Source organism: Gopherus flavomarginatus, chromosome 9, assembly GCF_025201925.1.
Source record: "Gopherus flavomarginatus isolate rGopFla2 chromosome 9, rGopFla2.mat.asm, whole genome shotgun sequence".
Classification (NCBI taxonomy): domain Eukaryota; kingdom Metazoa; phylum Chordata; order Testudines; family Testudinidae; genus Gopherus; species Gopherus flavomarginatus.
In genome coordinates, this window is record NC_066625.1 from 35,999,062 (window position 1) to 36,021,043 (window position 21,982).

The 21,982-nt window shown below is 49.6% G+C and overlaps 1 protein-coding gene across 5 annotated transcripts in view; it reads left to right on the forward strand.

The window, feature by feature from the left end:
• Window positions 1-21,982, forward strand: part of CAPN15 (calpain 15) — an 88,915-nt gene that overhangs the window by 9,453 nt on the left and 57,480 nt on the right. For 2 of the 5 annotated variants that reach the window (XM_050968129.1, XM_050968130.1), the window contains 2 exons: window positions 176-315; window positions 10,534-10,834. The exons of 1 other annotated variant lie outside the window; for it this stretch is intronic. In XM_050968129.1, the coding sequence (XP_050824086.1) occupies window positions 10,659-10,834 (176 nt within the window). In that variant the 5' untranslated portion in view covers window positions 176-315; window positions 10,534-10,658. The remainder of the gene's footprint in view (window positions 1-175; window positions 316-10,533; window positions 10,835-21,982) is intronic. 2 more of the 5 variants (XM_050968127.1, XM_050968132.1) reach the window with 1 other exon arrangement.

The window sequence follows — 21,982 nt, forward strand, 5'->3', positions numbered from 1 at the left end:
TACTGCTTGCACCCCGTGCCAGTGTGCCCCTTGGGCTGCTGCACAGACCCAGCTGTGTGGTCTCCTTGCAACACATGCAGCAGCCTCTGTGATCACTTTCTGTTTGGTGTGAGTTGCAAACTCAACTCTTGTGTTGTGACTCCTGTGCCTTATTGTCATACAACTTGTTTTCCAGAGTGAAACTCTTCTGCCTGTCACTGGGTGTGGCGGGCACTACCTGTGAGAGAGAGGGAGCTGAGACGGAGGAACTACTAGTGGAGTGATGCAGAGTGACTGCATGTCTAACCAGGCACCTGAATGTGACATCTGCAGCAGGTGATCTCCGAGCTGCTCTCTTAAAGGCACTCTGAGAATCTAGGTGGTTGGTCTTGGAGTAATTGTGCATTCCTTCCCCACCCACTTCACAGGGGTCAGCTGCTGGTCACCTCTGTATTGTGTGTTTCTCTTAGAGGGAGACCCTCGCTATAGCACAATGCCATTGCTCGTGCTCTGGTCTGAATAGCCATGCCCACTCCCTGAAAGCCTCCATGTTATTTTGAAGTCGTGCCTTTTAGGAAGTCATCTGTTCCCCATATGACTGTTTTCTTTGTTCATTGCTGCTGTGCTGGTTAAATGTGCTAAGGCTTTGTCTAAACACACCAGTTATACTGGTGGTGTTAAAGTGGCACAACTCCTGAAGGGTGGATACAGTTACACCTGTATAAAAGTGGTTACCTTCCCTGTATAGCTATTCCCATTTGGGAAGGGGAATAAACTGCATTAGTATACAGCCGTTTTAAACTGGTATAACTGCATCCACACCAGGGATTGTACCCGTATACCTATTTCATTAAGAAATTACTAAGAACTGAAATAGTTACACCAATATAAAATCTGTGTACTGGTGTACAGTGGTGTAGACCAGACTCCTTTTGTACTTTATAAAGAGGGGGCTGGTGTGTGGGGGTGTGTGTGTACAGACTCTTGAGCAGTTCTCAGTTATTCCGATATCTTTCTTTTTTTGGTTTGTTTCTAATGCAAATACCATATAACAACCTACTGCCTGTTAACTGTCATCCGACCTTTCCACCTGCTTGAGGCCAGTTCCAAAACACTGGCCCTCCAAAACTTAGGACAGTGATTTCGAAATTAGGACACAGTAAATGACTAGTTCAGGGAAACGCCAAACCCCGTAAGCCGGAGGAAGGGTTCTCAGTAACTTTAGCTGGCTAACTTAACTTCCGTAAGTCTTTCATTCCCTGTGTCATGAAAGGAGGCTTGATAAAGCACCACAAGGGCTTAAGAGCGGCTCTATAGAGGTAGGGATGCAGTACGGATGCTGTGCGTAGCCCTTGTCTCTCACATTGCAGGATACGTTCTGTAGGTGAGGTATTGCTACCTAGCAACCACAGGGTTTTCTATAGAACCCATCACACTGGCATCCAAATGTTTCCCAGATGAACTAGAACTAGATCTAGATCTGCGTTGCCTAAGGGATAGTGTCAGAGGGTGGGATGCCTACTTCTTCCTGCTCCAAGATCTGGCTCTTCCATTCCCTGCCTGATGCATCCTCCCTCTGGTGACTGTGTAACTCTACATCTTATAGCAGCTCTTGGCCATGTTCTGTGTTCATGGGCCACAGCCCTTCATCCACTTATCTCTGTGGCTTAGCTGGCATGCAATTAACATACACTCCCTTTACCCTGTGGAATATCTTGAGTTTTGTACAGTGCCATGGAGTGCAATGTGCTTTAAAACCTTCACTGAAATACAAACCATACCTGGGATCACTCTACTCACCATGGGGTGGCCTATTAGATGGGTTAGAGGAGGGGTGGGGAAATAGATGATGCTGTGTAAAATGTAGCTAAAATTTGCTCATCTCATTGATGGGGGTGATCCTCAACTTGGGAATTCACTTCCCCTACTGACTGTCAGGGCACAGAGAAAGGCCTGGTTCTCTATTCTTTCTTTATTCTGTTCTTTCACATAGTTTTCCGGTGAGTTTTTAGTTGACTTTGTTCATGGTTATTTCCAAACGTCATGGCATTAAATGACCGTAAGAGCAGTCAGTTCAGAGAGGGCACATAGTTTGTAAATAGCAATAAATACAGATGCTCTCTCTTCATTTTAGCATCACTTTCGTCTGGCTTTGCCTCGTTATTGCTCTAACTGCTCGCCCGTTGGTGCTGCTGTACGGAAAGATGGCGTCAGAAGCAGTCATCGCACTGAATCACGGAGATCCGATAAAGCGGGTGGAGTGAGGAGACAGTGCCTCGTTCTTACTCATGTTTATCTCTAGCTGTGAATGTCCAATAACAACAATCCTACCCTGCACAGGCTGGCACAGCCTCAGACGGGAGGATCAGCCCTTGACCAATCAACACCCAACTGTAGCAGGAAAGAGAAACTGTTTATTTTCTGGCTGCGGGGGAAATTCAGAGTTAGGATAAACCTGTCTAAAAACAGAGAAACTTGTGTGTGCATCAGCCAAGAAGTGTTACCCTGGTGAGAGTCTTGCATGCTTTCCTTCCATGGAATCTTCTTGTTAGACTCTGATGCCTATTAAATATATAGCCCATTTGTTTCACACAACTTAAAGCTTCCTGCTTATAATGCAACTGTTCTCAATAGGCAGACTGTAAAGGTGAGACAAACCATTGAGCGGACCGAGATGATAAAGGGTCTGTTGCAAGGATTATAAACACAGAGGGGGAAAGGTTCTGAAAATTTAGACCTGCTCTTAAATGCTTGCAGAGATTGGATGCTGTGGCCTGGCTTGTCTTTCTCCTCCTTCCCCCACCACATGAGGCACGTGTTTAAACTACTGCAGTGTTGCTAATGAGACCAGCTATGCCAGTTTACATGCTATTGTTAACTCTGTGCTTAAAATCTATCCATAATTGGCTAATAAACTGGAAAATATGAGCAGCCCTATTGCACCTCACTGAAGTAATGTTAATTGGCTTAGTAGAGCACCGGGCTTCCATAGTGTTTGTTTTTTGAAATTTGTGTACACTCAGCCCTGCTTAATCGCAGTTGGCTTGCGATCTCGGTGCTTATTCAGATAAAATGAACTTCCTGCTCATAAATCAATGACAGAAATGGGTGCTGGGATTAGTTGCCACTTAAAAGGACACAGTCAGTCGCTTTTTTGTAGCTTTTAATTAGGGTTTTGTTTTCCCTTTCAAATCTGTATAATCCCCTGTCTTGAAGTTTGTTAGGCATGATAGATTTACTGTACCTGATCAGACAGTTGCTCTCTAGCCCTGGTGTCCTGCTTCCAGCTGTAGTCACTACTTGACTTTTCTTCTGTCTCTATAGCATGGTGAAGTGGAAACTTCTTTGACTTTAGCAGCAACGAGTTTATGCCATGAAGCTGGCTTGAAACTGCTGTTCCTATTGCTTGTGACCTTTTTGTGTGTGTCATACTCTGATTCCACTCCCTCTGTGTGAATGTATTAGGAAGTGGTATTCAGTGGAGCTCAAGCCAGCCTGGCTCTTGACTTGCATCCCCCCACCCCCAAGGTAGTCCAGAAACAAATCCCCACGATCCCAGGTTACAGGGAGTTCAGATGTGGAACTGAGAGATGTGGCTTTATTTGGTGGCATGTGTGTAGCTCCTATGATGTTAAAGGGATGGTTTTAAGTATGTGGCGCTGATAATTGCCATTCAGTGACCCCACATTTGATGTACTCTGTAAAAAGGATCTTTCCTGGTAACAGGGACCTGGGCACTCTCTTCTTGGCACATCACCACCAGTAATAGATTCTGCAGGGCAAATTTTACCCTCCTTTACAGCTGTCTACAAGAGGTACTTATCTGCCCCCCATTACTGTATTATCTGAGCACTTCAAAATTTTTACTGTATTTATCCTTGCCCTGCCTCCCAGTGATGTTGCAGTTCTGTTGTCATCCTCTCTGTGCCTTAGTTTCCCCTCTAAGTGACTTGCCAGGAGCACACAGGAAGTTTGTGGCAGAGCACGGAATTGAACTTTGGTCTCTGAAGTCCCAGGCTGGTATCCTAGCCATGGGGCCATCCTGTCTCACAACCCTATTGATGTCCCAAAGGTTGTACGGGCTGTGAGGGGGTTTGCACAGCTTTGTAACTGATCAGAAACTATCAACGGCATTGTTTACTGATGCACAGTGATCTGGAGTCTGTCCTTTCCCTAGCTGTGCTGGCTCTGCAGGGTTAACAGGAGGAAAAGGCAGTGAAAATGTTGTTGTTTTTTTTTTTTGTCACCAAGGCAGCAATTACACACAGGGCGCTGACTGTACAAGGAAGTGTCAATTTCTACCTGGCCACTTTTCAACTGAACCGCCCTTAAGCTGATGCAGCTGCCAGCAGGGAAGCCCACGGGGCCACCTATTGTACTGCAGGACCATTCAGACTGGTGGCTGCATGCTGTCATGACCATGGAATCTCAGGGCCTTATTTCAGCCTCAAAATATAGGGAGGAGAGGGTTTTGTTGCTTAAACACTTTCCTGCTATGCTAGGGAGGCTGTTTGCTTTCCCAGTCCAGCAGCTGTGACTCCCTAAAGACATCTGAGGATGGAAAGGAACGTAGTTGTTTCCTCCCCCCACCACAATGTAGCTTCTTATTGAAGTCCTATCCACATCCTCTGGAAAGCACACCTGCTTCGCACCCATATGGCATCTTTCAGCCCTGGCCCAATGGAGCCGAACACCTTCTTATTTTATTTACGTTTCCCCCTTCCCATCACTCCCCTACACACACACAATAGACACTGATACACACATACATCACATGCCTCTGTAACATCCCCTTGATCGCTGTGTGTGACCCTCTCCTTACCTCTATGATCCTCTTACGTTAACACACATGCCACTGTGTTACTCTTACAGTCATACAACCCCGCTTACACATACCCCTGTAGCTATACATGCATCACTGGACGACTCCATTACACAAACACTTTTGTGTAGCTATACACAGCCCATCACACACACTACTGTGACCCCCTTACATGCACATCCCCAGTAGCTGTGCACTCCCTTACACTCTTCACTCTGATCCCCCTTCCCCCCCCCCCCCCCACACACACCCTGTAACTATACACGCATCAGTGTGACCTCCTCTTTCAGCATACCCAGGAGAGGATTTACCATGAAACAGTGCAGTGGCATGGGGCCCCCAACAACCGGGGGCCCCCCAAAATGCAGGACAAATATCTGACAACCTGTCCTCAAGTCCCAGCCGATGGCGCAGGAGGGTGCAGGCAGGCTGCCTGCATGCCGTGGCTGTTGGCCCCACACTGCTCCCAGAACCGGCCAGCTTCTGGCATGCAGGCAGCCTGCCTCAGCCCTGCTGCGCCTTATTTTACTAGGAGGGCGGTGAAGCTCTGGAATGGGTTACCTAGGGAGGTGGTGGAATCTCCATCCTTAGAAGTTTTTAACGTCAGGCTTGACAAAACCTTGGCTGGGATGATTTAGTTGGCGCTGGTCCTGCTTTGAGCAGGAGGTTGGATTAGATGACCTCCTGAGGTCTCTTCCAACTCAGAATATTCTATGTCTCTGTGCACCCCTGGTGGGGAGGAGGCGGTGGCTCCATGCGCTGCCCCCATCCCAGGCAGCGCATGGAGACTCGCTGCCTCCCTCCCCCCAAGGGTTGCGCAGAGATGTGCCAGCAACAGGGCTAAGGCAGCTCCCTGCCCACTCTGCTTCCCTCCCTCCCTCTGTGTCACTTTGTTCCTGGAAGTGGCCGGCATGTCCTTGTGGCCCCTGGGGTGTGCGTGTGTGTCCCTCCATGCCCCCTCCCCTTCCCGAGTGCCGACTCTGCAGCTCCCGTTGGCTGGGAACTGCGGCCAATGGGAGCTGCGGAGGTGGTGCCTATGGGCAGTGGAACGTGGAGACCCCCGGCCTAGAAGCCGCTGCCAGAGGGCTGTGTGTTGGTTGCTTTGGGAGCCATGTCACCCGAGGTAAGTGCTGCCCCCTAAACCCCTGCCCCAGCCCAGAGCCTGAACCCCACACCCTCTCCCACACCCCACCCTCCAACCCAGAGCCTGCACCCTCACCTGCACCCCAGCCCCAGTCAAGGTACCTCACTTTATTTTATTTCCCATTACTTATAATAGAGGAGGAGGAAGAAGGGGGGGGAAAAACTGAAAAATGAGGCGGGGGGAGAGAATGTTCTTTCTTGGCTGGGTCCTGAGGGGGGTCCCTGAAATAAAGCTGGGTGTAGGGTTCCACTAACTCTAAATCTGCCCCTAAGCACACCCCCAGTAGCTGTGCACATCTTTACACCCATCACTGTGTGACTCCCCTTGCAGCACACCCCCGGTAACTGTGCACTCCCTTACACCCCTCACTGTGTGACATTCAATCATGCATGCCTGAAATACACCCCCTCGACGCCCTCCGCACCGCGCTTTGTTTCCAGGGTGATGTGCAGCTGGCCCTGTGGCCAGCCCGACACTCTCCTATTTCCTCCTGCCGGGAGTGAGTGTCCGGCGCTGTACGCTGCTCTTCCTGGGAGAGGAGTAGACCACCGGGGGATCTCTCGTGCGGGGCGAGGTGGCCGGGCAATTTCAGCTGCCATCCCCGAGACTCCACCTCCCTCCACCGGCGTACAGTTGGGGGGAAGAGGGTGCACACCCTGCGGGCTCGGAGCGGCTGCAGCTGAAAGGCGGGTGAGTGGAGCCACCCCACCCAGGCTGGGCAGCAGTGAAACGAGTGAGGCTGGGGTCAGTGCGGACCGCACCAGCTGTTGTGTTGCCCCGAGCGTGCTGTCTCCCTACCAGGGCCACTCTTCGCTGCAAGCCCCGGAGCCCTACCAGCTGCCCACTGGTAGCTCTGGAGCCCGCTTCGCTTTCCTTCCCCCGAGCCACTGTGTGAGCAAGAAGCAGAGCCTTGTGCACGGCTTGTCTGGATCGCCTTCGCAGCGGTGTGACCCCGGAGCGGGCACTGCTGCAGCGATCCTGCTGCTCTGCTCTGCTCTGGGAGGCTGCTGCTGGTGGCTTTGAGGAGGGATGTGTGAGGGGCTGGTGGTGATAGTTGGGTGATGGGGTAATTTACTTCCAAAAATCAAATCCAGTTTGTTTTGAAAACAGTATTTCTGGAGCAATTAACTGCACCACTCCAAACCCAGTAATTACTGCACTTTAAAACCCTCAAAGAAAACACATAGTTAGGTGCTTAACTATTCATTTCTACTAGCTAACCCCCCTCCCATCTGTTCTTCCTCGTGTTGCCCCTCTGTGAGGGGCAAATTAGATCAATACAAGCAGTGCCTTCTTCACTTGGAGGAGAAATCTGCTGTCCCCCAGCTCCAGCTGTCCAGGAATTTCCTAACTAGGGAGTGGGAGCCTATGTTTGTTTGTTCTCCCCTCTACCTCTGTGAAGTTTTCTGTGCTTGCCATATCACTTGCTAAATATATTTAACACACATTATTTACCTGTCTGTGTGCCCTCTCCACCCTCGGAGTTTTACAAATACTGAATGCAAGACCCTTAATAATAATACTCAGCACTTATATTGCACTTTTCACAGTGCCGCAAAGAATTAACTAATCCCGGCTAAATACCCATGTGAAGTAGCATGTAATTATTAGAGCTTGCATTCATTTTTTTTAAAACACCACTCATTTTTCTGAAGGGCAAACGGTGGGTTGGATTATTAAGCCATTCCCTGACCACCACTGTTCTAGGCATGGAAGCAGGCATGAGTTCTGCATAAAGTTGAAATGAGGAGGCATCCAACGCTGACACTGCGATCCTGTTCTTGCTTGTTTGCAAACTGGATTTTAATAACGGGGGGCTCCTGTTGGTTAAAGGGAGGGCCATTCTTAGTGCTGAGGGGTCCAGCCCAAGATGAGGGATTTAATGCTTTGCCCAAAGCAATCCGATTTCACAGTGCTGACAGAAAAGTAGCCCAAATAGAGTTGGAGACAGCTACAGCTTAGCTAGGTTATCCTGCCCCTATTTATAGATTCCTTCCTTCACCCAACTCCACCCACCACAGAGGTTTACTGAGTAGTATTAAACCAAGATTCCATCGTCTCTGTTTCCCAAAATACATTTGCATTCAGGGTGGCTGATCAGACTTCCTGTAACAGACCTGGAGGGACAGGGGAGAAGGAATGGGACAGGGCAGCAGTAATATGCTGGATGTCAGCTGCTTGCATCATTGCTAACTTGTCTTCCACCTAGCAGAGTCTGAGGAGTTAAAACTTGCATGTCCCTCAGGCTTTTTCTTCTAGAAGGGGGAAGAGGAGTGGTTTTGGCCTTTTCAACTTGGGTGAGTTGCTGAGGAAATGGTTTCAAAGGAGACTGTTGAGTTGCTTTATCTGGTTGTGCAACTCTTTGCTCGGAAAGATTTTTAACATTAGATTTCCTTCCCATCCTTTGCTTGTGTTTTAATTTGGTGAATCATTAGTATCTGCATTTTTCTGATCTCGATTTCACTCTTGCCTGTTAAAATTTTAATCCTGGAGGGGAAAAAAGTTTCAGCCTACCAGCCCTATAGGTCATATGCCAAACACTTCTCATCCCTTAAGCTGTTTGTCCAACGTGTCTGCTGGAACGTATAGGAATGTGGCACTGTTGAAGTTATCAAAGGCTGAGGCAGAAGGTTAAGGCTTTTTATAGATGCAAAACAGACCATGTCTCAAATCTGACCTACCTTTACAATGATAATAAACTTAGGAGAAATGTCCTTTGGATGTTAAGTATCTTTTTTCTTTTTTTTTTAAATTCCACCTTTTCCCCCCCCTCTAGCAGGGAAAATATAACTTCTTACAACTTAAGTACTCAGATGGCAGGAAAAGACAAGGGACTGTTTTTGCCAGGCCCCCAATAATCAATGAGTTCCTCGTGTTGGCTCTGTGATGGTGGCATCGTACCAGATGCACAGATTCTGTGCTGGCCGATTAGGGAGACAAAATCAAGGAAAGGCAAAGAAATAATTATTCTTGGACTTTTTTTTTTTTAACTGATTGTTACAGACCATAGAGAATAAAGAAGAAACTATTTAAAAGGTAGTTAATAATGTCCATTTAATAACTAATATATTTAGTTTTGGTGCTAAGCTCCTAGCAAAACTGAACCTGTTGCAAGAGCTCCGGTGTTCTGGGGTCTGCTATCCACCGAGATCTTTCTTGATCCCCTGAAACAATCCCGGGAATGAAAAACTGTATTTTACAGTCTTTGTTTCAGTCTTTTATTGTACTAAGCAGCTTCTTCATGAAGGTCTTCCTACAAGTCATTCGTCTCTGCAAATCCTGGTGGGTAATTGAATAAGTTCTGCTGTGAAATTTTTTCCTCTCCTTGTTTCTTCTTTTTTTTTTTTTTTTTTTTTTTACTCTGATAAATGTTCCCTTGATCCTTTTCCTTCTTACACAAATCCTGTGTGTGTGTGTGTGTGTGTGTGTGTGTGTGTGTGTGAAATATAATATTTGAAGACCAAAGGAAAGGAAATATTCCTGTACTTCTGGTTTGTGGAAGTTTGATGCAGTAAATTGTGAAAATTGGAAGAACAAGAAAGAATAAGGGCTTCCCTTTGTGGTGGAGTTGAATGTTTGTTAGAAATCTAGTCCACCTGAAAAGGTGTAAACGTTTCACATTTCATTCCATTTGCAAAATGGTTGTGGAAAATTTACCGGCTGAGGCACAAAATCTGCCTGTCATCCCTTTTATTAGGATGATGCTGAAAAAAAGGAATGAAACGTTATTCCTTTTAAAAACCAAAAAACTCCCCCAAAAAGCCTCCTTGACCTAGACCAGGGGTTCTCAAACTGCGGGGGTCAGGACCCTCAGGGCGTCACAAGGCTATTACATGGGGTGTGGGTCATAAGCTGTCAGCCTCCACCCCAAACCCCGCTTTGCCTCCAGCTTTTATAATGGTGTTAAATTAAAAACACATTTTAATATATTTATAAGGGAGAGTTGCGCTCAGAGGCTTGCTATGTGAAACGGGTCACCAGTACAAAAGTTTAAGAACCACTGCCTAAGAATCACTGCCCTAGACAAACAGACAAGTCCTACTTTTCAGGGTTGACTTAATTGGCTCATCAGATTTTTAGAGTTTGGGGCCTTCAGAAAACCCTTTCTGTGCTAGTCATTCCCAAGTGCTAATGCTTCAGGCATTGTAACTGAGACTCTGCAATTTATCCTTAGACTCCTTTATCTTAATGACAATCCTCTGTGCTTGGCTCTGCTGGGTCATCTTCCACCAACTGCACTTCCTGGTGGGTTGGGAACAGTTGACTAGGCGGCAACAGGCATTGCCAATCACACCCAAGGTCTTAGGTTGGTAAACTGGTACAGCTTCCCCCTGAAGTTAGGGAGCTAGGGGTCTATGGTATTTAACCAGAGGAAGCCTTTGTGAAACCACCCTCTGTCTCCCACCTCCAGACTAGGATGGACTGGCCTGTTAAAACAAAACCTCCCTGTCCTCTGGTAAACTCTGGAACTGTCATGTTCAGAGAGTACATTAGCAGGTTTTGGGAACCCCAGTGGTGATGATCTGTATCATACCTTGTTTCTTTCTCTTCTTTTCCTTTCCCTTTTTTTCCCCCTTCTTTTGATCAGAACCGACCTCCCTTTCTACAGTGTTGGGATCTTTACGCCAGTCCATGACGCAGCACCTCACCCCTTTCCACTGGCTCGGACCTAACCTAGGATAAATCTTGGCATAATCTGGGTAGGGGGGAACCATGGGGAGCTCTGCCTCATCGCTGGCCGCAGAGACGGAGTCGGACCATGGCTTCACTAGCCCACCCTACCCGGGGCACCCGGTTGCGAGCTGGTATAGGAGTAGCCACAGTGGCCCTGTTTGGGAAAGTGCCCTTATAACACGGCAGCATCAGCACTTACAGCACCGGGCACGAAGGTAAGAAAGAGGGAAAGGAGCCTGATCGCATACCTCTCAGCTGTGCCCTGAACCCAGGACAGTACGCTTTGGGGCTAAATTACCTTCTGTCCTGCTTGGCCATGGTCAGCTTTACTGAGGCCAGATCTTGGTCCAGTTGAAATCTGGGGTCAAATTCTTACTGACATCAGTAGGGCCAGGCTGTGTCCTTTTAAAGAGCAGCTGATGTCTCAAAGAAAACCTGCGTGTCTATCCCAAATTTCCCTGCTCCGTTTAATAGCGGAGCTGCCTTCATGAGAATGGGCTCTTGATTCCTTTAAGCTCTGGCCCTGGTCCTGCTGCTTATGGCCCCTCTTCTTTCTTGTGACCTCCCAACTGGTTGCTATAGAAGTGATGACAGTATCACAAATGGAGGGTTATGACTCCAGGTTGGTGGGGATAAACAGCAAGAGTCTATGAACTCCTAAGAGCGAGATATGGTGTTTTCATGCTAATGCCCTTGGCAAGAAATAACAAGAGGAAAATAAAAATCACACACCAAAAACCAAACAGGCCTCAGAGACAATTACCTCCAAGGGGAACTTGTCCCGCATCACCAATCCCCCCTTCTCCGGTGAGATCTGCAAATCAAACTGCAGCTGAAGCACTATACGTCCCACTATCTTTTCTCCCTGCGAGCTGCTCACAGTTAAGATTTTTCCTCCTATTAGGTGGCTGGTGTCCTATATTTAGTCTCTTGCAGGTTGAGAGGTATGTTGAAAGCATCTAACAGCGTGCTGCCCGGGGGGCCTTGGCTATAAAGGCTGCTCTGTTTTGCGCTAATAATATTTGAGCCTCTGGTTAATGCTTGCTTTTTATAGCTTCTCGGCTTGTAGGGTGACTGTACCTGCCTGAGTCTGTATAGAGACTGTGGGAGTAGCAGCTTGCTTCCAAGCTGTTATGGCTTCACTCTGAAAGCGTTTGCTGTGATGACTGTTTGTGTATATCATGTACCTGTCTTTTGCCCACTGCTGTAAATCCCAGTGAGTTTTTTTGCCCTGCTTCATGGCATCTGGGTCTTGCTGGCACAGACACAGGGAGACCCTGGGGCAAACAATTTCATGCTGTGCTCCTTTGCAGCTCCACCTTGGGTTTCCTGTAAAGCCGGCAACTGTGTAAGTTAATCAGTTGTTACATTTGCTTTCGGTCATGTGACCAGATTCCCAGCAATGCTCCAGAGGGCTTTAAAAAGGCCATGTCATGTAGTTTGTGCCATTCTAGCTGTGCCACCAGCCTCTGGGGCTGGCCCCTTGTTAACGAGTATAGATCTCAAGTGTATACCTTCTATGTCTGTGCAGCAGTTGTTCTCCCAGTTTAAAGCTTGCTTCTCATCTAGGGTGATCAGACAGCAAATGTGAAAAATCGGGACAGGGGTGGTGGGGGCAGTAATAGGAGCCTGTATAAGAAAAAGACCCAAAAATCAGGACTGTCCTGATTTTATAGGGACATCTGGTCACCCTATTCTCATCTGTACTGCGTATCAGGGTTCTGAAACTGAATTTCCAAACCTTCCACCGGGGAGAGAAACAATGGCAGAAACAGTTGTTCCTCCTCTGGATGAAATGGCTGAGCAGCATACGCTGGAGAGGCAGGAGCCAGGGTCTGCAGGGCTGAGCCAGTCAGCTGCTCGTGGGCCTGCGTGATACCAAAAGGCAATGTGTGCTACTCTTGTAGAAGATCTGACTGATCTAATTCAGTGCAGCATTTGGTTCAGATTTTAGAGGACTTGAGAACCTGTGTGGTGAGGTGATGCACTGTGGGATACTGGAGCATAGATGTAAATTTCCTAACTGGTGAGCCTCCATGGTGGAAAAGGTGTGATGGATGTGGTGTTCAAGAGGAGGAGCAACTGGTTTCCGAGCAGATAAAGCCGGTGTCTTGTTAGGGGAGCTGTATGGGAGCTGTGTGTTTCCCGCTAGAGCAGGAGTACAGAAATAACACTGCCCCCCAAATAAACTGTGGCTCTAGCAGGCAGGACGATTTCCAGTTGTGATTCACCAAAGAGTTCTTATGTGGGAAGAATTTGCTTTTGGCAGCAGTTCCAGAGCTAGGTTCAGAAGACCCAATGAAATTAGACAGTCTTTCACTCCATACATTGAAGTGCCCACAGTTCCCAGCTTGAGGCCTGTGGAACAACAATATTAAGCAAAGACTGCTAATCTGTATCCAGAGCAGGGTGGATGAGTACGCGCTTCTGAGGAAGAAGAAAAAAAAAAAAAGAAAAAAAAACAAACAAATCCGAGCAGACGGCGTCAGCTCTTGCCTTTGAATGTCCTGTCCCCTGGAGCCCAGCAGAGCAGGAAGGAAGTACAGTACTGCACAGTCAATCTGAGACTGGAGTGAAGTTCTAGGATTGACTTGACTTTGCCTGCTGATTTCCTGCCTGGGTACAGCCAGCTTCTGAGTTAATAATGCATTGGTCTGTGTAGTCCAGTGCAGAGCAAAGGACTCTAGCCAGCTTGCGTATTCTGAATGAACACTGATCTGTTTACTCAAGGAAAATTGCTTGGTAGGTGGTGGTGTGAGTAGAGTGTGGGGGGGAGCAGAGACTTGCAGTGTGGGGGGTGGGAGAAAAAGGTGCCTTCCCTCTTTAGGGGGTTTATAGGCTGGAATAAGGCAGGCAATGTGTTTAAAGATACTGCAGACTGGGTAGGCCTCATGTTTGGTATTTGGTAGCTCTTATGTTCAGGACGGAAGGACCTGGGGGAAAGAAGGGGGTGGCCAGTGGTTAGGGTGCTGGCTTAGAATGTGGGAGAAGGCTCTGCTCTGTGTAAATTTCCTGTGTGATGGACAAATCAGTTAGCCTCTCTGAGCCTCAGTTCCCCATCATGGAGAGGGGATATCAGCACTGCCCTGCCTCCCTGGGAGTTGTGAGGCTGTGTATTGCTAAAGCTTAGGGTGACCAGATGTCCCTATTTTTATAGAGAAAGTCCTGATTTTTCAGTCTTTTTCTGATATAGGCTCCTATTACCCCCCCCCCCACCCCTTTCCTGATTTTTCACATTTGCTGTCTGGTCACCCTACTAAAGCTAGTGAGGTGCTGTGGTGCTGGGAGCTACCTAAGTGCCTTCTATAGAGTGGGAACCCCTGGGTTTTGGGGTTATTGTTCTGTTGTTGAAATCTCTGATTAGCCTGAAGTTGCCTTTGCTTGTGATTTCATCACATCTTTGAAGCTAAATGGAGTCAGGCCAAGTCAGTCCTTGGATGAGAGCTTTCTATGGACCATTTAGGTCAGAGGTGAGCAAACTACGGCCCGCGGGCCACATCTGGCCCACGGGACTGTCCTGCCTGGCCCTTGAGTTCCCGGCAGGGGAGGCTAGCCCCCAGCCCCTCCCCTGCTGTCCCCCCCCCTTCCCCGCAGCCTCAGCTCACCATGCTGCCAATGCTCTGGATGGTGGGGCTGCAAGCTCCTGCATGGCAGTATGGCTTCTAGTCCTGCCGCTCTGAGCAGCATGGTAAGGGGGCAGGGGACAGGGAGCGAGGGGTTGGCTGAGGGGCAGGGGATTCTGGGGGGCAGTCAGGGGATGGGGATCAGGGGGCGGTTAGATGGAGTGGAAGTTCAGGGAGGGGGCCGTCCGGGGATGGGGAATGGCAGGGTTGGATAGGTGTGGGAGTTCTGGGGGCCTGTCGGGGCGAGGTTGTGGATAGGGGACAGGGAGCAGGGGAGGTTAGATGGGGGTAGGGTCCTGGGGGGATGGTTAGGGGCAGGAGGTCCCTGGAGGGGGCAGTCAGAGGACGGGGGAGTGGGGGGCTTGGATGGGTTGGGGGTTCTGTGGGGAGCAGTAAGGGGACGGGAAGTGGGAGGGGGCGGAGGCCAGGCTGTTTGGGGAGGCACAGCCTTCCCTACCTGGCCCTCCATACAGTTTTGGGATCCCGATGTGGCCCTCAAGCTAAAAAGTTTGCCCATCTCTGATTTAGGTGCTGGTGTTGGTGACTCGTTAGGGTGCACTGTTCCATCGGTATTGAACTAAGGTTGGTGTTAGAGGGCTCTGGGCTGTCTTTGCAGTGAGACTTGAAAGATGTTGTGGTTGCTTGTTATGAATTCTCATGGCATTTTTCGCAAGCAAAGAGAGGTAAAAAAATTCTTGCCCAATTCAATCTTGAGTAATTGCGTTCTGCCTCTCTGAATTCCCCCCTGTAATTGCAGACTGATATGGTACCTTTTGTACTAATCTGTTGTGTTGCCATGCACTGTTAAATAGCTGCTGCGTTATACCCCAGAGATGATTGCATTTTAGTGGTTTACCAGTGGCTCCTGTGTGTAGACACCTCGTGAAGCAGTTTGGATGTAATTTGCTGTGAAAATGCATTTAATTTAACACTGAAATTTTTTTTTGTCACCTGTGTTGCCAATCTTCCTCTTCTGAGGAAGGTTGTGGTGAGAACTCCCAGCTGAATCTGGGTTTTTCTGGTTTCCTTGACTGCAGCCAGTTTTGTTCCAGCCCATAGCCCCATGGTCTCTGTGAAAAGCTGGAGCTGAATTCTGCAACACAATCTCTCGACTTTTCCAGCACTGTAGAAATTCTCAAAATTCTGCTGCAGCATCAAATACATTTAAAAAAGGCTTTTATTAAATTAAATATTGCTGGGCCCCAGTCACTGTAGGGAGTGGAGCATGACTTCTGCTGAATTTTTGGCTCAAAAGACGTTAGTCATCAGAGCACCCTTGCAAGGGAGGTGGTATTCTTCCCATTTTACAGATGGGGAAACTGAGTCACGGGAGTGGGGGTGGTGGGAGAAAGTGATTTGTCCACAGACTGGGTCTGCCAAAGCCAGGATTAAAATACAGGAGCACTCCTGCGCTTTGTCCACTAGACAACACCTCCTTATGGCCAGTGATCATGCAGTCTGCTCAGGAGCCAGCGACCTCTGCTCCTACCAGCAGTGGCCTGGGCAATGCTGCCACCTACAGCCACAAGCTGCTTCGGGGTTCTCTCAAGTCCTGCAGAGATCAGCATGGCCATCACCAAATCTGGAGCAGCCACAGCTCTCCTGGGTGGGATTCTGCAGGCTCTGTGCTTTTGCCCTTGCTGCCCAGCATGCCTACAAGGCCATTGGGAGTGTTAACAAGTGGTGAAGGATGGCTGTAAACTCTCCTGATTTCTTAATTTGCACATGGTGCCGTTAGCTGATCATTGATCTCAGAGGTGTTCTGCATATTAACTGGGGGAAGGCAGACAAATCTCTGGTCCCCTCCCATCCTCTGCTGTCCCAGCACATCTCCATGCACCGGGTTCCCGGGTGGTTTTATTTAGGGAGATTAGCAGAACTGATATTTGTCATAATCAAAGCAGGCGGGCTGCTCCTGCTCATGTGTGTCATCCGAGGTGGAGGCTTGGGGGCTTGAACTTTACAGATGTAAATGGCTTTACCCCGAAAGGGCGCTGGGAGGATTGGCTGGTCACACTATTCACACTTTACATTTGAGGCAGAGAGGGGAAGTGACTTGCTTAAAGTCACGGTAAGGAGTTAGTGGCAGAGTCTGCATCAGTCTTATGAGTTTCCTGGCTTCCAGCTTGTTTGCTCAGACCTTGGGCCATGTCTCTGTGTAGGTAAAAATGATACGATCGCTAGTTTGGGACAGTTTCTCCAGGTCTTATGTAAATAAGTTTATATGGGAAATTTGGCTCTAACCGGTGTTTTTGTAGGGGAATTTTTGTATGGAGTTCTGAGGATCCCTCAGTCTCTCCAGCAGCCTAGTTAATTCTGGCCCAACTCAAACAGAGCTGACTACCTCATTCCCAGAGGCCACAACTGCCTACTGGGTGGCTCATGTTTTTGAGCGCTCCCTCACCTCAATTATACACCGAGCAGGGTTAGATCTACCAGAAACTTCTTATTTCCCCTCTGCTCTTTACCCTCTAAACTCCCCTCTTCTCATCTCGTTCTCTGAGCCATTTAATTTGAACTGCACAAACCAGGGACCGTGCTCTGAGATGAGAGGTTCAGTTAGGGATGTCAGGGGTGTATTCCCAGAGCATCTGGGTATGAGTGGAGCCATTTCTGTGCAGCGCCAGCCAGCCAACCCTGGCTTCTGCGCATGGGGATTCTGGAATTGGCAAACTGCTTCCAGGTCACTCAGACTGGGCTCAAAGAGGTCCTCGGCTAAGGTGCGGCTAGAGAAGACCTGGCTCTGGTTTGACTCATGATATATCTGAGTTACAGCTGATTATGCTGCTTGTTTCCATGTGTGGAGCAGGGAAGAGACACCCTGTCTCCCAAACCGTAATGGTACAGACCTGGCCTGAGTGTCTCGGTGTGCGCTTCCTGCTCATGCTAGACATGGGTCCAGGGTTCCCCTGGTCTCTCCTTCTCTGCTTCCCTCTGGGCTGTCATCTGACTGGGATCCCTCTGTAATGCCAATACTGGGACCCGCAGCAGCGGGTGCTATGGTAGCACTCAAGTGGGCATGTCTGGCTTAGCTCTGTGTGCATCGCTGTTATTCCCCCTGGGAATCACCATGGTGTTGAACTTCAGCTGGGACTTGGTAGAGTAAGACTGTTGCTCGTTGCTACGGATACCATCTGCCTGGGAATGCTGGGTTGTAACTCTCTGTGTGCCAGGTCTCTCTGAAACACATGATGCTCAGGGTGATATCCTGGCTTCCTTGCAACTCGTCCCTCCCCCAGCTGCTCCTGAGACATTCCCAGCCTTTCAGTAGCACCTGTATGTTTAGCACACAGGCAGCTTGACCCGGGCACTGGTGTGCAAAGCCTCTCAGTTGTTTTAATTGTTGCTATTTTGAACACATTGCTCTGGAGCTGTGGAGAGCTCGGAGGACATACTTGTGAGGAGGGGCAGGATTGTGGAGTCCATGCATGTGCACCTTAGTGCTGGAGACTAGTGGTGTGGTGGTAGCTCTGAAGACTGATGCGCTCAGTTTGCCCACGAACAGGTAGCAGCAGTAGCACCACCAGGACAAGCTTCCCCCTTGTGCTGCCCTTGCAATAAGCCTGGGACAAAAAAGGAGTGTGGTGTCTCTGGCCCATGCAGGCCCTGGCTTCGCTATTGATGGTGCGGTGAATTCTGGGAGGGCGGATGCTTGTTCACTGAGGCCTGGCCTGAGCCACATGCAGGTCACTTATCAGCCCTCCAGTGGTAATGGAGTTTGGGCCCTACCAACCTGGACTGTATTCCAAGCCAGGACCTAGAAGTGAAAGGCTCCATATCCTCTTTCCAGGGCAATGGAAGGGTTTTATAACTTTTCTTTCCTGTGGCCCTCCCCAGGAATCTGCATGTGGACTCAGAACTTGCATGACAAGGGCCAGCCCTGTGTGAAATCTAATGCTGCATTTAGAGCCCGTGGATTGGATTTCGAATGCAAATACTGAGACCCTTTGCCTGGTCTGTGACAGCACAGAACTGTGCTATAGTGCAGCAGAGAAAGCACAGCTGGCCTGTGTTTTAAATAGCGTTAATGTCAAGATGCTCACCATTGGCATAGCAAGACACCAGTGGCCTTGCGACTTCCTCTGGGTTCTTGCTGCACCCATCGCTGTGGTATCTGAGCATTCTGATACTCCCCAGGTGCATGTGCACACAGATCTGTGACTGTCTCCCAGTCTGCAAGGGCCTTGATGGTTTTGCTTTACAGAAGCAGGTTAGCGTTTTGCTGTGAATACACTCGGGTCCACGGTCCTGTCCTCATGATCCCAGAGCTGTGGGCTGGTTGCCAAGGAAGCAGTCGTGTGTGTGAAGGCTGCTCTGGCAGCTGGTGGGTCCCCCATGCCACTGGAACTGCTTGCTGTACCCCCTAGGGGAGGGGTCTGGAGATGGGTTTGGAGCATTCTGGATGCATTTCTCCTCACTGATGCCTGGACAAAAGTCCTTGAGGGTAGGGAAGGTAGAGGGGATTGGCGGGAGGGGGCAGGGCAAACAGTGTAAAAAGAGAGCTCCGTTGAGTCTCCCCTGTACAACTCTATCAGCTTCACTGCAAACTCCTCTGCTGCCTGAAAGGAAACAGGTTTGGGGTGGAAGTGTGGGCCAGCGTTTCAGGGCAGATCATCCCGAAGGAGCTCGGGGCTGCCGAGAGGCATTGTGCACAGCTGCCTCCCAGAAGTAACTATGGAATTAATATGCTGGCAGCAGGAAGGGGGAACCTGCTGAGCTCCCAAGCATGGCTCATCCACTTCAAGGAAGGAAAACGGTAGGTAGATTCCCCAGGGGTCATGCTATGGGCTGGGGAAATGAAAGAGCCAATATTGCACCTGCAGAGTGCTGGGGAACTTCTGCCCCTCTGAGAAACTGACTGTGGTAACCCCTGCACTCCCACTGCAGTGTGTCCCAGCAGCCAAGGTTAAGGGTGACCAGGCTTTGAGGTGACAGCTGATCACAGCAGGGGTCAGGCAGGAAGCTTCTTGGATTGTTGGGTGGTTGTTTTTGCTTTGCTTTGAAGCATCAGGTATGGGTTGCTGCAGGAGGCAGGATGCTGGATTTGAGTGTGATCTGCTCTGACACCACCTGCGCCAGGCCTATAGAACTTGTAAAGCGGCGAGGGCCATATTACTCCAAAGAAAACAGCTGAGGGCCAAGCCCCCCCAAAACACAACACCTCCCCCAGTGCCGCCCAGCCCCCTGAAATACTCCCCCCCACCCCCCCAGCACCGCCCGCCTCGTGGAAACAAACTCCTTCCTCAGCGCTGCCCCACCGAAACAGCAGTATTGAACCTTGGTAATATGTTATAGTGGGCCCCTAAGGTAGTATAATTAAAGTAAAAGAAAAATGTCTTTTTTGCTAGAAGTAGAATAAGATTTTCCCCCCAACTTTGTAATCAATTGTTCAGTTGAATGAATGAGATGTTAATGAGGAAGGCATGGAAGGCAGCACCTCCAAACAGCTGCAGCCCTTGGAGAGGGGATGGGAGTCAGACCAGTTCAGTAGAACAGGTCAGCCACTGACTCCTCGCTCGCCTCCTCAGCCTCCCACCACCACCCCCGGCTCGCCTACTCACCCCCCCACCACTGCCTGCCCACTTGCCTCCTCAGCCTCCCACCCCCCTGGCTTGCCTACTCAGCCCCTGCCACTGCCCGCCCGCCTCTTCAGCCCCCCTCCCTCACCTGCTGCTTGCCTACTCACCCCCCCGCGGGCTGCACAGTGAGCCTGCCTCCTCACCCCCTGCGGGCCGCACAGTGAGCCCACATAGGCCGCATGTGGCCCCCAGGCCGCATGTTGTGCAGGCCTGATCTACACTCCTACAGAATGGAAAGTCAGGTCTTGGTTAACAAGATGGTTCAAAAGCCAGCAGAAGAACAGTTAAAAGGTAGTGATTTTCCCCTACCCTTGAGTCCGTGGGCAGCTCACGGAGTGGGATGGAAGGGCTCTGTCAGAGCAGTATTCATCTCGTCTCAAATGGACGCTTATTTGCTGTACCTGGGGGAAACAGGCTTCTGGAAGCCATGTCCATTGCAAGTGGTCCACCTGAATCCACGGTGAGGTGGCCAATGTGATGGGGAGGGTGACTGTTCTGGGGTTGGGGATAGGATAAGAGAATTAATCAGGACTGAGAGAATGAGGTGTCAGTGCTGTTGGAATGTAAAAGTCCTTGGGCTGTAGATTACATTGTGCTCTGCTCTGAGTAAGGCCTCGCTGCTGCATTGTTCCAGCCTTCTTCCCTCTAGTGCGTGGCCTTCCCAATAACTGCTGGGGCACCTTCCCCTAGGACTACAGCTGCCCAGTGACCCACTGCAAGCCTCACCAGGCCTCCAGGCATAGTACTAGCAGAGCACAAATAATGCAGCTGGCAAGGAATAGCTAACAGAACATCCCGTCATTCATGCCAGAAACAGTCTCTGTCTGCATCCCTGGGAGTGGAACTGAAGTCGACAATGACGAGTTATGAAGAAACCAGACGAAGGGGGGAAAAAGAGCCTGGGTTACAGATGGCCTGTACTAGATGGAAGTTCTTCTCTGGTACAGCAGGTTATTAAATCCAGCAGCTCCTGGCTGGAATGTTACGCACACATTCACATGCATTGTGTAGGCCTTTGGGGTCTGTGCCTTTGCTGGGCGGTTCAGCCCTGAATCTGTACAGGGTGTAGCCCTGGTGTTTCAGGGTGTACCCTATGCGCTCCTTCCCCAGCCATTTACCTCTCTTCCCACGCCCAGACATACTGACAGAGCTTCACAGAAAGGTACAGCTGTGGGATGGTATCAGAAGTAGGCAAAGTTTGCCCTGTGGAGGGCCAGCCTGACAACGTGCTGGAAGCCCGAGGGCTGCCTCTGCCTTTTGTACAATGGATCAGATTGCAGCCCCCCTCATCTTCAATGCAGTGAGTCAGACCCTGGAGACTACAGCTCCCAGCATGCAGTGCTCAGAGTAGCAGTGCTTGCTGGGCCCTGTAGTTTTCCACAGGACAATGCCTTTGTATTAAAGACAATGGGTGCATCAGTATCGCTTTGGTGTCTCACTCCCATTAACGGACAATGAGAGTTTCTGTCTTCGGAAATCTTCCCGAATGGCTATTGTGGTCCCCCTTAGAGCCTGGTGTGAGCAATTCATTGGTCCGCCCAGGTTGAGTTGTGATGCAAGCAGTTTCTTTCCAGCTGACCCCTGGCACAACGAGAATGCCTCCAGATAGCCATGCAGGCCAAAAGTAGGCTGGCAGGAAAGCAGTAGCTTCTTTCCCCTGAGCCAGAGGAGGTGGCATCTCCATTCAGACTGCGTTTAGAGGACCGAGGTTATTTGCACAGGCAATTTTGTGCTTGTTCTGGTCCCTGTGCTGAGGGTCGCCTACTCTGCGCGCAGCCTTGGCTGGGGTAGGGGGTCTCATCAGACTGTAGCTGCTTGTTGTAGCGAGTGGGTTGTCATTAACGTGCTAAGAAGCTGAGCGAAAAGTCTTTCACAGCTGCGTTGCCTGGTGGCTTTAGTGTGTCTCTGCAGAGAGGGCTGGATTTAGCACATAATGCTTCTGGGGGTGTTGGAAAAAAAAATTAGCACGAGCCTTGGGATTCCATCCATCTTCTGGCATGAGAGCCTGATCATCAGCACCACCAGCGTATTGACAGCAGCTTCCCCGGCCCCCAGGTGCCATGGCGATGGGTGAATTAGGCATGACGCAGAGCACGTGGACTGTACAGAATCTCCTAATGAGCAAATAAAATTGGGTCACGATGCTCTGGTTCACTGCAGT